Source organism: Saimiri boliviensis, chromosome 16 (assembly GCF_048565385.1).
Source record: "Saimiri boliviensis isolate mSaiBol1 chromosome 16, mSaiBol1.pri, whole genome shotgun sequence".
Classification (NCBI taxonomy): Eukaryota; Metazoa; Chordata; class Mammalia; order Primates; family Cebidae; genus Saimiri; species Saimiri boliviensis.
Genome location: NC_133464.1, coordinates 72,304,547 through 72,320,457, shown reverse-complemented (window position 1 = coordinate 72,320,457; position 15,911 = coordinate 72,304,547). Strand labels below are relative to the sequence as shown.

Genomic DNA, 15,911 nt, shown 5'->3' with positions numbered 1-15,911 from the left:
TTCCTGGGATAAGGCAGATGGCCAGTCAAAGAGAGAATGCTCTCCTAAAACTGTGTTCCTGTGTGGAATGCTACAGAAACACTCAAAGAGAATCACACTGAAACCCTGTTATAGCCAGTGTGAAGCAACAAAAATAAAGACCTGGCTTCAAGAGGAGCGGGTATATACATATATACAGATACACACACTGGAGCATGAGGGGTTTTAGAAAGGTACTTTCCTATAGTCATGTACTGCATAATCACATTTTGGTTGAGGGACCACATGTAAGACAGTGGTCCCCTAAGATTATGATCCTGTATTTTTGCTGTACCTCTTCTACGTTTAGATCTGTTCAGATATATTCAGTACCACTGTGGTTAGGATTGCCTACAGTATTCAGTACAGTATCATGCTGTGCAGGCTAGTAACTTTGGAGCAACAGGCTACACCATATAGCCTAAGAGTGTGGCAGGCTATCACATCTAAGTTTGTGTAAGTACACTCCAGGATGTTCGCACAAGGAAGAAATTGCCTACTGATGCATTTCTCAGAATGCAATCCCATCATTAAGTGATACCTGTCTGTATTTGAAACCATTTTTAAAAAATAACTGCCTGGAATGATGTCCAGCAACTCTTTCATTGGCTGTTTTCGGACCCAGATATGAGACACCTTCTACTTACCTGAACTTGAACAAAGTAGTAGCCAGAAAACTGGCTTCATTTCAGTTTAGTGCAGTTCAGTTCAGTTTCTTGGTGGCAGGGGGCACGAAGATACTGATTTTTTTGTAGCTTATCATTATCGAGGCCATTTTAAAACCTTTTAGGACCCCAAGAACTGGTAAACGATTCTATCGACTTGTCCCAGATACCTCCAAATAAAACTTTTATGGGAGTTTTCTCTCTTTGATTAGCCATCTGCCTCATTTTCAAAATCACACTAAGCTTACATGCATACTGGAATCAAATGAAAATACCTTCTTTCTAGATTTTTCTGACTAGTCTGGAGTTTATCTTCATTCCTTCGCACTGGCTATAACAGGGTTTTACTTCTATTCCCTTTGGATTGAGTTCCTGTGGCATTCCAGGCAGGAATATTGTTTTCATGGGAACCTTCGATTGGACATTTGCCTCATTCCAGGAAATAAAACTTTGGAACAGTCCCTCGAAACTGAACCTCCCTCTCTTCTCTGTCTCTGTCTCTCTCTCTGTCTCTGTCTCTCCTCTCTCTCTTTTTCGTCTCTCTCTTTCGGGAGACGTCTTTGTCTGCTGGTGCCCCATCGTTCTCCACCAATGGGGCACAGGCCCTTGACTCTGAAGATAAACCCTGACGCGATAAAGACAGCCCACCTGGAGTCTCCACGCGGCGGTAGTGGTAAGGGTTGACGCACACCTCTTTCTGCTTGGAGCCAAACGGGAACTCACAGCACTCCAGTGGCTTCAGCTCGTGGTGGGACTGCAGATCCGGCCAGCGCCACACACGGCAGTAAATCACGTGGGGCAGCCCCTTGCGGTGGGACACCTGCAGCCGCCCGTCCAGGGAGCGGGGAATCGTGACGCACTTGCTGGGCTGCCCCGGGCAGCTGAGCGCCCTCTCCAGCTCGTCCATGGCTCCCTTCTTCTTCTTCAGCTTCTTCACTAGAGAGTCCACCGCCTTCTCCGCCCACTTTTCCTCTTCATCTCCTTGCTTCCAGCCTAGCAGTCGCTTCACTGCGGGGCTGGTGAAGGAGAAGAGGGAGCTGATGGGGGTGGTGGAGTGCATAAGAGGCCACGGCAGGCTCTGGCGCGCAGGGGAACCGCACAGCCCTTCACGGCCAAGTGGGCAGCGAGCAGCTCTCCAGGGGTGGCATAGGGTCCAATTCACTCGTTCCTCTGGGAGCAGCTGGGACCGATTCAAGTTGGGAAGTGTGCAGACTGTCTCCTAAGCCCTTGAATGGCCTGGGCAACTCTGGAAAACACAAGACTTCAATTAGCTTAATCAAGGTAACGTTCAGAAAAAGTTGAAGTTGGAGAGAAAGAAGTGACGCACACCTGCAGTCCCAGCAACTCCAGACGCTCAGGCAGGAGAATCACTCGGGACCAGGAGGTCGAGGCTGTGTCACTGCACTCTCACCTGAGCAACAGAACCAAGCCCCAAAGTTGGATAGAAGGGAAAAAACATTCTTCAAATGTTTTAATTTGAAAACTGCTGTCTTTGTCTCTGCGCTCTCCTTTATCCCCTAGACCCAGGTCTCAGGTCATTCTGCCTTCAGTCTTTAGAGTTTGTCCCTTTCTCTCCGTTTCTACCGACACCTGAGGTCTGACCCACCACATCACTCCTCTGAAGTAGCATTTCTCCTTCTCTCTCTCAACTCTAATCCACTTACTCCCAAACACAGCTCTTATCAATTCATTTTCCCATTTAAGAAATGGCAGTGGTTCCCTGGTCTCCCAAGTGTAAACTCCTCTGCCTGGATTTTTCCAGGGCCTCCATAATCTTTCCTCGACATGAGTATGTTCTTTCTTTCTCATTTGTACTTTGCACAAGTAATCATCTTCTTGTAGAAAATAAATACTAATGAAAAGGAAAAAAAAAAAAAAAACAGGATCGTGAATAATCTCACCACTCCTGGACAGCCACTCTTAACACAGTCTTCCAAACTACTTTTCGGGACAGCTGGACAGCTGCTCTCAGTGTGCCGTAGTGAAGAGATCTGCAGAAATATAAAACAATTATACTGTTCTCAATAACTTTTTGAAAACAATGTTTTCAATAAAAATATTTTATGTTAATATAGCATAGGTTCATGTCTTATGAATCAATAAATATTTTTAAATTTCTTAGTTTCAATTTTTTTAATGGTAAAACTTGAGAGATATAGCCCACATAAGCAAGAGTTCATTGGCGTTCTCAATAATTTTTAAAAGTGGAAATTTTTACGACCCAAATCCCTGAGAACTGCTTTTCTAGAAATTATACACCATCACATACACAAATACATACACAAAAAAGCACAGCTGTCCCGTTTGTTATTTGGCCTAAAATCAGCTGAATTCTTCTCTGCCCTCTCATCCACAGGAGAGGTTCTTCCCTAATTATTCAACAGTCTCATTTAAATTTCCTAGGGTAGAACTGTATTTCCTCTTCTGTGAAATAGCTGGCTTAAACAAAACCTCCTCCTTCTTCCAGATTTTAGAAACCAGCCACCTCATTAATGTTTAAAGTGGCTGGCTGGTAACATTTTGGAGCAAGCTGACTCAAGCATTTTGGGATCTTGGGATCAATCTAACTCATAATATCCAACAACTATTTGTGTAATATGCATTAAATATAATTTTCTCCTTTGCTTCCCTGGAGGGCAAGCTGTACCTTTCTGAGTCCAATTCTATAAAGTTCTTTTGAACAAAGGTGCCTTATAACCCCCCGCTAGGGTGATCATTATCAGGCACCTCGGGTGAGGAGGATGGCGGTGTGGTCCCACAAAAACAAATGAGATTTAATGAGTATAAAGCAACAGTCACCATCACTTTGTTCCTCATCTAGCCTTTATCTGACATTGTGCAGAGATAAACTATGACTAAAGGGTGAGTTGCGCGCTCCATAGCTGCTCTTTTTCACTTGGCAGTTTGACTTACACTCAGTTTTATTTGGAAAGATTGATTTTGTGGCTTAACAATCATGAATTTATAAAGTATAGTTAAGTCACTGTGTTCAAGTTCTGTTTACTTAATCTAGTCAGGCTGCCTTAAAGCAATGGCTGAGGAGGGTTAGGAGCTTTAAGGAGAAGTCTCATGACAGAATAACCTGAACCCCAAAAGAGTTGTGAATTCTGCTTAGTTTTACATGGGATTCATTACTAGTAAGTTGCGGCAAAGATCTTTAAGCTGAGGTCAGTTGCAGAGAAAAGCTTTTTATAAAAATACTCAGCAGAGTGTATACCTTTTAGAAACTTTTGCTCCATGAAACAAGTAACAGTTCACTAAACCAGGTCTGGTTTGGTTCATTTTTTTTAAACTGTGGGTTCCTATCTACTAATGGTATGTGAAATCAATTTATTGGAACAAAATAGCTTTTGTAAAAACAACAAAACAAAATAGATGTTATTGCAAGGAAGCTGAAATAAATTATAATAATTTCTTAAAACTTCTCATTCAGAGATGTGTGTGTGTGTGTGTGTGTGTGTGTGTGTGTGTGTGTGTGTGTATGTGTGTGGTGGTGGTGGTGGCATGTTGTGTCCAGGGTCACGATAGAAAATTTACTTGAGTTACAATAAAAAAAAGTTTGAAAAGCACTACTCCTAAACCATACATTTCTTCAAACTGTGTCTGTCTGAGGTTTACCTTGATGAGTGACCTTCAGTGACCACCATACTTTCTCATCCCTTGGGGAAATCCCAACTAGTCAGGAATCTAGGGTATGAAACACTTCGGCTCTCTGCAGACCCATCTCACTGACACATTTCAAATCATTATAGTGGTCTTACAACAGTTCCAAAACTACGATTTTACTGCTGCAAGATACCACTCCTGTCCCATTAAATACAGGCCCTTGCATTGAGGGAGGCCCCAAAGAGTTGAATTTAGAACCTCAAGAGTGATAAACACCCAATTCATAACAGTGGCCTCCAGCTAGGCTAGAAATAGAAAATATCAAAAAGATTTTAATTAGGCTGACTGGTGGGTATACAGATGTCCAAAATATTGTTTTCTATATGTGTTTGTATGCTTATTTTTAATAGAAATAGGCATATTTAATAGACATATTTTAATAGAAAAATTAAATGTAAAAATTGAATCATGCCAGGTGCAGTGGCTTATATACCCTGGGTCCCAGCTACTCAGGAGGCTGAGGGAGGAGGATCACTTGAGCCCAGAGATTTCACTCTGCAGTGAGCTATGACTGCACCACTGCACTCCAGCCTGGATAGCAGAGTGAGATCCTGTCTCCAAAAAAAAAAAAAAAAAAAAGCCTGGAATCTCACTAATCTCAGGTTCTTGTCCAGGTTGTTTCTGTTTGTCCAGGTAGCGCACTTTAGGGTTCACAAAGGTTATTCATTCTCATTCCTATAATGTTTTAGCCACTAGTAGAACAAAGGGCCTGTCTGTCTCCTGGTGGTCATCACCCTGATATTAACAGTGCAGGTTTGTGTGTGTGTGTGTTTTTTGTTTTTTTTTTTGAGACGGAGTCTTGCTCTGTCTCCAGGCTGGAGTGCAGTGGCACAATCTTGGCTCACTGCAACCTCTGATTCCCTGGTTCAAGCTAGTCTCCTGACTCAGCATCCCAAGTAGCTAGGATTACAGGCACGTGCTACCAAGACCAGTTAGTTTTTGTATTTTTGTTTTTTTTAGTAGAGACAGGGTTTCACCAGGTTGGCCAGGACGGTCTTGATCTCCTGACTTTGTGATCCACCCGCCTTGGCCTCCCAAAGTGCTCGGATTTCAGGCGTAAGTCACCGCACCTGGCCAACAGTGCAGGTTTCTTCACTTGTGTCAACCTGGCTCAGAACAGCTTTCCACTGTCAGAGAACTGAAATGCCCACAGACTCTAAGCTCGAAACTACCATCATCACCTGATAACTCCACGGCCCAGGTTCACCAAAACAATTAAAACGGCACTTTCAGAGTGTTCAGTGAAAAACAGCTGGTTGCAAAAACAGGAGGAGGGACGATTAATATTTCTCATAGCTACTCCATTTCTAAAAAGTGCAAAGGAGAATAAAACAAAGGACAAGTGAGCCCAACCTGAGGGGGTGGGAAGCCTAGAAAAATTTCTGAGAGGATAACTGGTCTGCACTTAGAAGGATTTAAATCACAGTTAAAAAAATAAACTGGCGGGGCACAGTGGCTCATGCCTGTAATCCCAGTACTTCGGTAGGCATTGGCGGGCAGATCCCTTGAGCTCAGGAGTTTGAGACCAGCCTAGGCAACATGGTGAAATACCATTTCTACAAAAAATACAAAAATTCATTGGGCATGGTGGTGTGCACATATAGTCCCAACTATCTGGGAGGCTGAGGCAGGAGGATCGCTTGAACTTGTGAAACAGAGAGTGCAGTGAGTCATGACTATGCCACTGCACTCCAGCCTGGGCAACAGAGGGAGACCCTGTCTCAAAAAATAATAAATAAAATAAATAAACTGTGGTGGATTAGGATAATTTTCTAAGATTTTTGGTGTGATTACAGTCTCACTTTTGTAAGAAAATTGTGTATCCCTGTCACAGATCAACTGTGTGATCTTAGGCAAGTCATGTTGCCTCTCTAGACCCCTCCCACTTTCCACATTTGCAGATTAAGACGAGGCTCAGCCTCCAGGGAAAGGTCTTTCTGGGCGATGGGTCTATGACTCCATGGGTGTTGGCTGGATGTATCACATGGGATCTCAAGACTTGCTCAGCTGCTTTGATGCTACTTGGACTACCCGTAGCAGTCTGAGCACAACCTTCACTCATGACACTCCATAGCATAGAGCAGGGCGACAACTACAGCTTCTCCAACGTGGCTATCAAACTGTCCCTTTTAACAACGAATATCATCTACCAATATGAAAAATTCCCACTTTGCTCTCCTGCTCTTGTTTCACTTTAGTATGATTTTAATTACTGCAAAGGAATAAAAGTAAAAACGTATACTGGGTATTCCTGTTTTTGAAACCAGTGGTTAGTGCGTGATTAGTGTTCATAACCCCAGATCCCTCACAAAGCCTCCTGCTGGCCCTCAGAGCTTTCCTTCTTTGGACACAGAAAAAAAAAAACACCACGACTGTCCTTTCTCTGGAAAGGACACGCTTCACACACTCGCAGCATAGAAACAGTACTTTTTTCTTTTTCTGGCATCGAGTTTTACAATAAACCCCAACTGAGTAAGCAAAACAACTTCTCATTTTCGAGTCTTTTAAATAAACAAGCCCACTTAAAAGAACAGCAGTGCTGACCACATGCATACACCATGATTTAAGTGTACATAATTCCACACTAAAAAACAATTTACCCGGCTGGATAGCAGTTCAGGAGACATGAGCTCTTTTATTTTAAGCTGACGGTTTTAAATCCAACTCCCATTAGCAGTTACTGAAGGTTATTTCCACTCAGTTGGTCTCCTTGGAAGGTTCCGTTGGTGATTTTAATCCTGGAGAAAATATAATTTTTAAAATACTGTTTAAGACGGAGCATTCCTAAGCATTCCTGGGAACACGGAAACTTTGAGCAATCCTTCACAGGCACTGTTTTCAGGTCAATGTGGCCAAGACCTCCATCACCTACCAGGCCGCACAATGCGGCCAGCCCAGGGGGTCAGGGAGCCCTTGTTTGTTCAGTGACAGTCCAGCCCAGAAACAATCATCACAATAAACCATCATGATTTCCTTCTTTGTTTTTGTCTTAATTTTTCAACCATAACAATTTTGACCCTCTAATCCACAACCAGCATTAAGTATACCTTGGTATCCCCTCTATAAAACAGTTTACTAACCAATTTAGAAAGTGAACATATTTGCTGAAGGAATATTTAACCCCCTTCAAGGAATATATTGTTATCTAGACTATTTCTGCAGCACTTATTGTACACTGGTAATTAATACAGCCACAATAAATGCTTATTTTACTTTATAATAACTTAGAGTACTTAGCTATGCTTTACACATATGTATAAAACTATGTCTAAAAGAACACCTATCCAGAAAACAGTTGGCTGTTATTATCACCATTGGCACACATATATCATGTCTTCTTACCTTACAACTTGAGAAGAAACTGGGCTTAAAACACACACACAGACATATATTTGATTAATTCAAATTTTTCCTCACTTAAACTAGCCTGGTATTCCCATATGTCCCAAATGAGTAGCAATCGTAAGTTGTATGATAAGATATAAGTAATCACTTTATGCATATACCAGTTTGGTATCATGTTGGATACACACAGAAATGGGATCATGATTTCACCTTCTGAAAAGAGACTTTTCTAGCTGTATTCTGAGGTTTGTTTCCTGAATACTCATGAAGGGACAGTTCCAGTTCTCCGAGTGGAATTCCTTCAGTCCACAGCAGCAAAGAAGACAACAGAGATGCAGCTGTTTGTAACAGGAGATCTATCCAGGGGGCCGCAGAGAGATGCCAAGGCATCTGTGGGTATCTGAATTGTGTGCTCATTTTGGGTTACCTCACAAATACTGAGTTTTTCTAAGGTAACAGTCCATAAGTACTCTTCTTTAAATCCAAAAAAGAGCCTGTGACCCCCAAAAGATTTTTTAAAAAAACACTGAATTAGAAAAAGGGGCAAAAGAGAAAGTAAGAGTGAGAAGGGGAATACGCGAAAGGGACTACAGAGAGTAGTTGACTATTCTCGCTACGTGGGTGCTGGGGAGAGCCTGGAACGACTAAACGCGTGGAGTTCACGAGCAGAAGGCAGAGGGGAGAGAGGCGGATGGCCAACACATATTGACTTTCTCCATGGTAAGTGCCTTAAGTACATTTACTCACTGAATCACTGTCACAGCTGCATGTGGTCATTAACCCCACTTGACATGTGAGGAAACTGAGGCACACAGAAATTAAGTACCTTGTCCAAAGTCACACCACCAGGAAGCCAGGATTCAGACCCCGGTAGTCTGGCTCCAGACACCCTAAACCACTGCACCGTAATCCCGCTCCCAAAGGGGATGGGAGGAAAGCAAAATAGGAGCATCCCTTGATAAGCCGAGACTGACAGCAAAAGACCCCCTGAACCCAAGGCTGGGCCTGAGCTGTTTTGAAACGCAGGAGGATGGGAGATGGAGCCTGAGTGGCGGAAATGTGAGGAGAAGCCCTCCAAGATCTCCTCAATCTCCACGACGTTGTGGCTCTAAAGGAGCATGAAGCACAACAGAGACGTTGGCTCTGTGTCCTAAAGGAAAAGACAAACCCGAGCTGAGCTGCCTGCCAGCCTTCATTCACTCATTCACATATCTCAGCAAATGGCCCTGAAATGAATGCCTATTATGTGCCAGGTACCCTTATCATGTGCCCAGCGGGGAGCAAAGCAGACATGGACCTTGCCCTTACAGGGCTTAGAAACTCTCTGGATATGAAACACGTAAATATTAGCAAGCCATGAAGTCTTAAGCGGGAACAAACATGATTGTGGGGCCAGGGACCTGTGTGGACTTCCTGGTGAAGACCCCCTGAGGAGGTGACAATGAGATCAAGAGGATGAGAAAGTGCAGCCACTCCAGGGGCTGTAGAGTGAGACCTCCAAAGAAAAATGCCAAGAGGGTGGCACAGGGGTGGAGAGAATTTCATGCATTTGGGTAACTGGAGGAAAAACTGTGGCCACAGAAGAGTGGGCAAGGGTGTGAGTGGCTAGAAGTGAGGCAGGAAGTGAAGACACAAGTGCCCTGCTGGAGCTGGAAAGCGGCATATGGAAAATGGGTTTTATCTAAAGTGCAAAGGGGAGTCTTTGAATGGGTCTGCTTATTTATTTATTTATTGCAGAGACAAGATCCAGGCTGGTCTTGAACTCCTAGACTCAAGTGATCCTCCTGCCTCAGCCTCCCAAAGTGCTGGGATTATAGGTGTAAGCCACCACGTCCAGCCTGAATGGGTTTAAAACGCAAAGAAGATAAATGATCTGGCTTGATCTTTTTTTTTTTTTTTTTTTTTTTTTTTTTTGAAATGGAATTGTGTTCTGTCTCACAGGCTGGAGTGCAGTGGTGCAATCTCAGCTCACTGCAACCTCTGCCTCCCAAGTTCAAGCGACTCTCCTACCTCAGCCTTCTGAGTAGCTGGGATTACAGACACACACCACCACATCCAGCTAATTTTTGTATTTTTAGTAGAGGGGCTAGGCTGGTCTCGAACTCCTGATCTCAGGTGATCTGCCTGCTTCAGCCTCCCAAAGTGCTGGGATTATAGGTGTGAGCCACCACACCCAGCTGACTTGATCATTTTTAAGTGATTGTCCTAGCTGCTTAAACGGAGAATAGATGAGATGGGGGAGCAAGTGGAAGACAATGTAGAAGGACAGGTGAGAGAGCTGGGACCACGCAGAGGTGGTAGTTACTGGGAAGCTGAGCAGTTCAGTGTGGTGTGTTTTGTTTAAAGATGAGGCTTCTAGACAGAATCTTACTCATTTTACTGATTATCCATAAAAAGGAGAGATGCTTGTGGCAAAAGATAGAAGTGGAACAACAGAAGGAAAGAGAAGTGAATGGGAGTAGATACAGGCAGGTTTGTCTATCTGGTCACAGGAAGATGAGGGTGTTCCCTCTACAACTATGAGGTCGCAGTGGAGTTAATGAGACAGGCAGGATGAGGGCTGACAGATTTGAGAAGCAAGGAGAAATTGGGAAATAGCCACAGTGCAGGGAAGCAGAAGTGTGTTCTGCATAGAAAACAAAAGGCAAACTCCAACAGGGACCCACCAGCCAGAAGAACTGCAACAAAGCCACTGCAAGGGTCCCACTCTGAAGAGTTTCAGAAACAGGAGCTCTACTCTCAGAATAAATGAGCACTGCTGTTTCAGGGTGCTCAGCCTGAAACCAGAGTTGGTTACGGATGTGGTTTGGCTCTGTGTCCCCAACCCAAATCTCATTTTGAATTGAAGTCCCCACTTGTCAAGGGAGGGATCTGGTGGGAGGTGATTGGATCATGGGGGCAGATTCCCCTCCTGCTGTTCTCATGATAATGAGTGAGTTCTCGTGAGATCTGGTTGTTAGATAAGTGTATGGTGCGTTCCCCTTCTCTCTCTCTCTCTCTCCTGCCACCATGTAAGACGTGCCTTGCTCCCCCTTCACTTTCTACCATGATTGTAAGTTTCCCTAGGCCTCCCAGCCATATGAAACTGGAAGTCAATTAAACTTCTTCTGTTTATAAATTACCCAGTCTCAGGCTGTTTCTTTATAGCATGTGAAAATGCACTAATACAGTTTACTGCTGGGATCTTTTCACCTTTATGATACAGAAGGTGACCAGAGCTGGATAAAGAAGCAGAAGAGCCAGCCAAGTATTTGGGCACTTATGTATAACAGATGCAAAAATGCTACTGCAATCAACTCTCAAATCTTAAAATGATCACATTATGATGAAAGTAGGCAGTGCCCTCAAGTGGGAAAAAAACAACACTCCTAAATATGTTTTGTGATGTGCGTGACACTCAGCACCTGGAAGTGAGGAAGTTGTGATGAATTCCAAAAAGGGAATACAGAGTGTTTGTGTGATTTACTAAAAGAAGTGATTAACTTGATTGACCCTTTTAATATAATAGCTTAGGGAGGAAGGGATTGGAGATAAAACACTTCCACATGCCAGAGAAGATGCACATGAAACTGACCACATTAATTGCTTTTGGAAAGGGAACGTGGCCAGAGGAGAAGAGTGGAAGACATTTCAGTTTGCATTTTACATCAACTGAAAAATGCCTCCCAAGTCAGAAAAATCACAATAGAAAATTGAGAAGAGGACTGCAGAAAAATGAGAAATAGGCTGTCTATAGTTTTTCCAAACACTGATTCTACTTCAGAAGAAAAATCGTAATTGAATTTCTTCCTGAAAAAAACATTTTATTAGCAAAGACTGATTTTTTCCCACCCCTTCCTCAAAACGCTTTGAACCAGTATAACATGATTAATGTCTCTGGGTTACCCAGATATTTTGGTCCAGCTCTTGTTAAGACCACAGGAAGACTGGATTTCCCGTATCCATGCAGAAAGTTGTGTCCTACTTACTTTAAATTGTGGCTCCATGTTTCTTTCATGCTCAAGATAAGCCTTGCAACTTTCAGTTAGCAGATGGTGACCAACTTATAACAGGGATGACCCATTCATTGGGAGCTCCTACTTGTTCTAAAACTCTAATTAAATTGCCAGAACTTGGAAGACAAATGAGATAACAGAAGCAAAATGGGCCTTTAACGCATAGTAGAACCCAAATATGCTACAACAAAGCAGCCCATGTTACTTAGAGACCATTCATAATATGGATCTCACTCTAACAGGCTTTTTAGTTTTCATTAGAGTGCTTTGATTGAAATTTTATGTATACACAAACATATCATCTCATTATTGACAATGAAATAATTTCTTCCTTCCCTAGTCTATTTGCAAATCTTAATGTGTTTATAAAACATCCCACATTCTCAAGTAGAACAGAATCAAGGCCAACTATTTTAACATGAATGATTTATCAATTACAAAATGTAGATCCTTAAAAATCTATTTTTAATGAATTGTTTATCATCTGGTAAATAATGATTGCTCTTAAAAAGAATCAAACTTCTTAAACTTTAGCAACCTCAAAAAGAATACATCAGATCTTATGCAACAACATAAGGTGTCCTTACTCCAGCAATTCTGACCCATGAAAATCTGTGTTTATCACAAATATAAACTTAGGAAAGATTATTTGGCTTATGAAATGAGTCATAATACATGTAAAAGTATGATTCAATTTACAAAAATCTGATTCACAGACAGCTTTTTAGGAATAAATATCCTCTTATTCAATAAACATTTACCAAGTTCTTGCTGTATAATGGCTAATTTTACTTCAAAAGCCATATCTAATTTTTTTCTTTCTTTTTTGTTTTCTAAAGGCAATTTTTTTTTCTTTTTTGGTCAGAAAAAATATCTATACACTTTAGTAGAATTAAGAGTTCTCATTTACATTTCTACTTGCAAAATATAATTTTAACTTTAAAAATGTATTGTGCTTATCTTTTCATCTACATGTTCTGGGGGGGCACTGAAGAGTATCACTGTTGAGTAAATTGTAAAACAAATCAAATTAATTTTGAGGACACTTTATCTTATAACACTGTCCTCATCAAAACACCAAGCATCCTTAAAACTTTAAGAACTTTACAATTGTTCCAGCTTTTTGGTAAACAATACAGCAAGTAATATTTTACTGATGTAGCCAATGAACCAGTTTTTTCAATGTTCTCACCATGTCCTTCAGAAAACAGATAAATCGTATTTTTCTAAATATCAGAAGATACCCAGGTAGAACAACTTAGCTTAAATTCGGAAGACATACGTCTCTTTCTTAAAGTAGGTGTTTAAAATTGGTTTTATAGGTTACTAGGCAGATTCAACTTTCTTCTCACTTTTGTAAAGTCATCTCAGGACAGTTTGGATGCCATTTTTAAACTCTGATGAGTGTTTAGGAACCAGAGAAATGAGCTCCCCTGCAACCACACACACATGCACTGGCACCCTCACTTCCTTCCCTTCTTACCCCAAACTCTCCCCTCTCCCTACCCCCATGACCCATCTCTCTCAAAATCAGTGCAGTTCAGCCACAGCAGGAGGAATGTGAGCTGGGGGCAGAGCATTAACAGTGCATCACAGAGTACAGAGCATGTTCTTCAAAACGTTCCCTATTTTGCATTCAGAACACCTCTCATATGCTAACACACAAGTCAGTTTTATGAGGCTTATTCTAAAATTTATTAACTTCACTCCAGCCTGTAGTTTGTAGTGGTAAACACAACAAATGATCTTTCACTTTTCCTCCTTCCTGCTTTGGTCCTGAGAAATACAAATCCTAAGAAGAGTGAATGGCCACTTTGCCTAGTCCTACTAGAAACATATTACTATCTTTGCTTGTGCTTAGGAGGAGTAGAGATTATTTCTAAAAAGCCCTTTAAAATCTCCTTGGAAGGCCGGGCGCGGTGGCTCAAGCTTGTAATCCCAGCACTTTGGGAGGCCGAGGCGGGTGGATCACGAGGTCGAGAGATCGAGACCATCCTGGTCAACATGGTGAAACCCCGTCTCTACTAAAAATACAAAAAATTAGCTGGGCATGGTGGCACGTGCCTGTAATCCCAGCTACTCAGGAGGCTGAGGCAGGAGAATTGCCTGAACCCAGGAGGCGGAGGTTGCGGTGAGCCGAGATCGCGCCATTGCACTCCAGCCTGGGTAACAAGAGCGAAACTCCGTCTCAAAAAAAAAAAAAAATCTCCTTGGAGAAGCCATCCTGACATACTTCTCAAGACTTTCATTCATCCTTTGATTGAGTCAACAAGTGTTTATTGAGACTCTATCATACACTGGGTGCTGCGCCATGAGCTATACTTTCCCAGATTCAAAATCTCCATTGCCTAAGGAATAAAAACTTTAAGTCAGGATGTGATGCCAGTAGCCTGCTTCAAATATTCAGAGTCTTAAAAACGTAATAAAAGATTGGGGGGGTGCTATTTCTGGACTTACCAAATGGTTTACTAGGTGATGGAGGAGACGTGTTGCTTTGTTTTGTTTTGTTTTTATTTTAAACGTAGGTGGCAAAAGAGCAATTTCATTGTAGAGTGTCTAAAACTCTGGGTCAGGACAGAAGATAATGTATTTTCTTCATTATACCCAGCCTGGTGAGCTCCACAATCTGTAACTGTCACCCACAGGACAGCTTCCCTGTTCCCTAGGTCAGAGCTGGATGGACCCTAGGGGATAAGCTTGAGTTTGCTACATTTTTTTCCAGGTGGAACTCTGAAAATGTAGTTATGGTGTAACTGAGGAAATGCCACCAATTACAGCCCTAATCCTGCTGCACTATCATTCATCTGCTCCTTCCATTTGGCATCCGTTAAATGCCACAGTCCCACCACACAAACCAGCACTTCTTTAGATTTGCAGTTTGGATTCTTAAGGTTGGGAAAGAATTTCAGAAATTAAAAACAAAACAAAACCAAAAACTGAATCTGTCCTGGAGTAAGGGTGAGCTAATCCATTGTAATGAGCTCTGCATCTTCTCAAGTCAGAAAAACACACAGAAAATGACAGAGTACAAGACCACGTTGGAAATATTTTTGTCGATGACGACGGTAGTATTGTTGCAATACACATAAAATGGTATTATTGGGCCGCTAGGCTTCATTGTACCACTGACTTGAAAACTTAAACTGGAACCACTCAGGTCAGACAGATGTAAGGAAAGAGCCTTATGAAGTCATGGCTGACCACCTGTTAAACAAGAGGATACCCATGAATAATGAAGTTGGTCATCATGCAGAGCAAAAATTCTTCCTATGTCGATTTAGTCACCGAATGTAAATGATGAAGTAAATGTAAATAAATGTAAATAAATAAAAAACCTTTTTATGGGCTAAGGAGTCATGAAACACCACAAAAGCCAAGAGAGGGTACAGCAGCCTACCCTAGCAAGTGCAAAGAAAATATCAAGGAAGACATTCTCAACCTTAAAATTATGACAAAGCCCACAAGCTAACTACACTAAGTTCTTGTTGTGTTGCTTCAAGTATAAAAAAATACATTTTAACAAAATCAACCAAAACTTTCCACTAAACAACCTGCTTGTATAAATTTAACCATCCTTTTTGTTTTAAAGTTGACATCACTAACTGTCCATAAAAATTCCAGTCTCCTGAGACTGAAATGGGTCAGACTAGATCAGGAACAACAGAGCTGTTTTCTCAGTAGGTTTAAGTTTTACTAAGTAGATAACTTATCAGTGATGCTTAACTTTAAAATAATCCAGCACAAAGCCACAACTGAGATAGATCAATAGTTGTACCCTTGAGCAGCAAAGCAAAGAGAATAATAAGCAAGAAGTACTTTTAAGAAAAGAAAATGTGAAGACATTCCTATGCATGATCTCAGGCAGAATATAGGACAACTCAGCATTCCCTAGTCTTCTAGAAACACTGGTACTTTGTTGGGCCAGAAATGTTTAGTTATAAAATTAGAACATAAGTAAAAATCATTAAAATATCTTAATAGACTTATTGTTGAAAACTTAAATTTGGTCCGAAATGGCAAGTGTTGATAAGAATATAATAAGAATTTGTAGAAATAGTCGGTTCAAGCACTTTGGAAACAATCTGCCATTATCTTGTAAAGTTGAAATGTGTATATTATAAGACATAGCAATTCCACAGCATAGTATAAAACGTAGGCCAGTTTCCAAACCTCAGGTAGAAATGATTAACAAAACCATGCCATTGGATCTCATCCAGCACTT

The 15,911-nt window shown here is 41.6% G+C and overlaps 1 protein-coding gene across 6 annotated transcripts in view; it reads right to left on the bottom strand.

Moving 5' to 3' along the window:
- The window catches only part of SMAD9 (SMAD family member 9), a 76,976-nt gene that overhangs the window by 35,447 nt on the left and 25,618 nt on the right, over window positions 1-15,911 (bottom strand). For 5 of the 6 annotated variants that reach the window (XM_074387818.1, XM_074387821.1, XM_074387822.1 and 2 more), the window contains exons 2-5: window positions 6,950-7,087; window positions 2,585-2,674; window positions 2,013-2,094; window positions 1,332-1,929 (exon numbers count right to left, since the gene is read on the bottom strand). In XM_074387818.1, the coding sequence (XP_074243919.1) occupies window positions 1,332-1,743 (412 nt within the window). In that variant the 5' untranslated portion in view covers window positions 1,744-1,929; window positions 2,013-2,094; window positions 2,585-2,674; window positions 6,950-7,087. The remainder of the gene's footprint in view (window positions 1-1,331; window positions 1,930-2,012; window positions 2,095-2,584; window positions 2,675-6,949; window positions 7,088-15,911) is intronic. The other variant, XM_039473457.2, reaches the window with a different exon arrangement.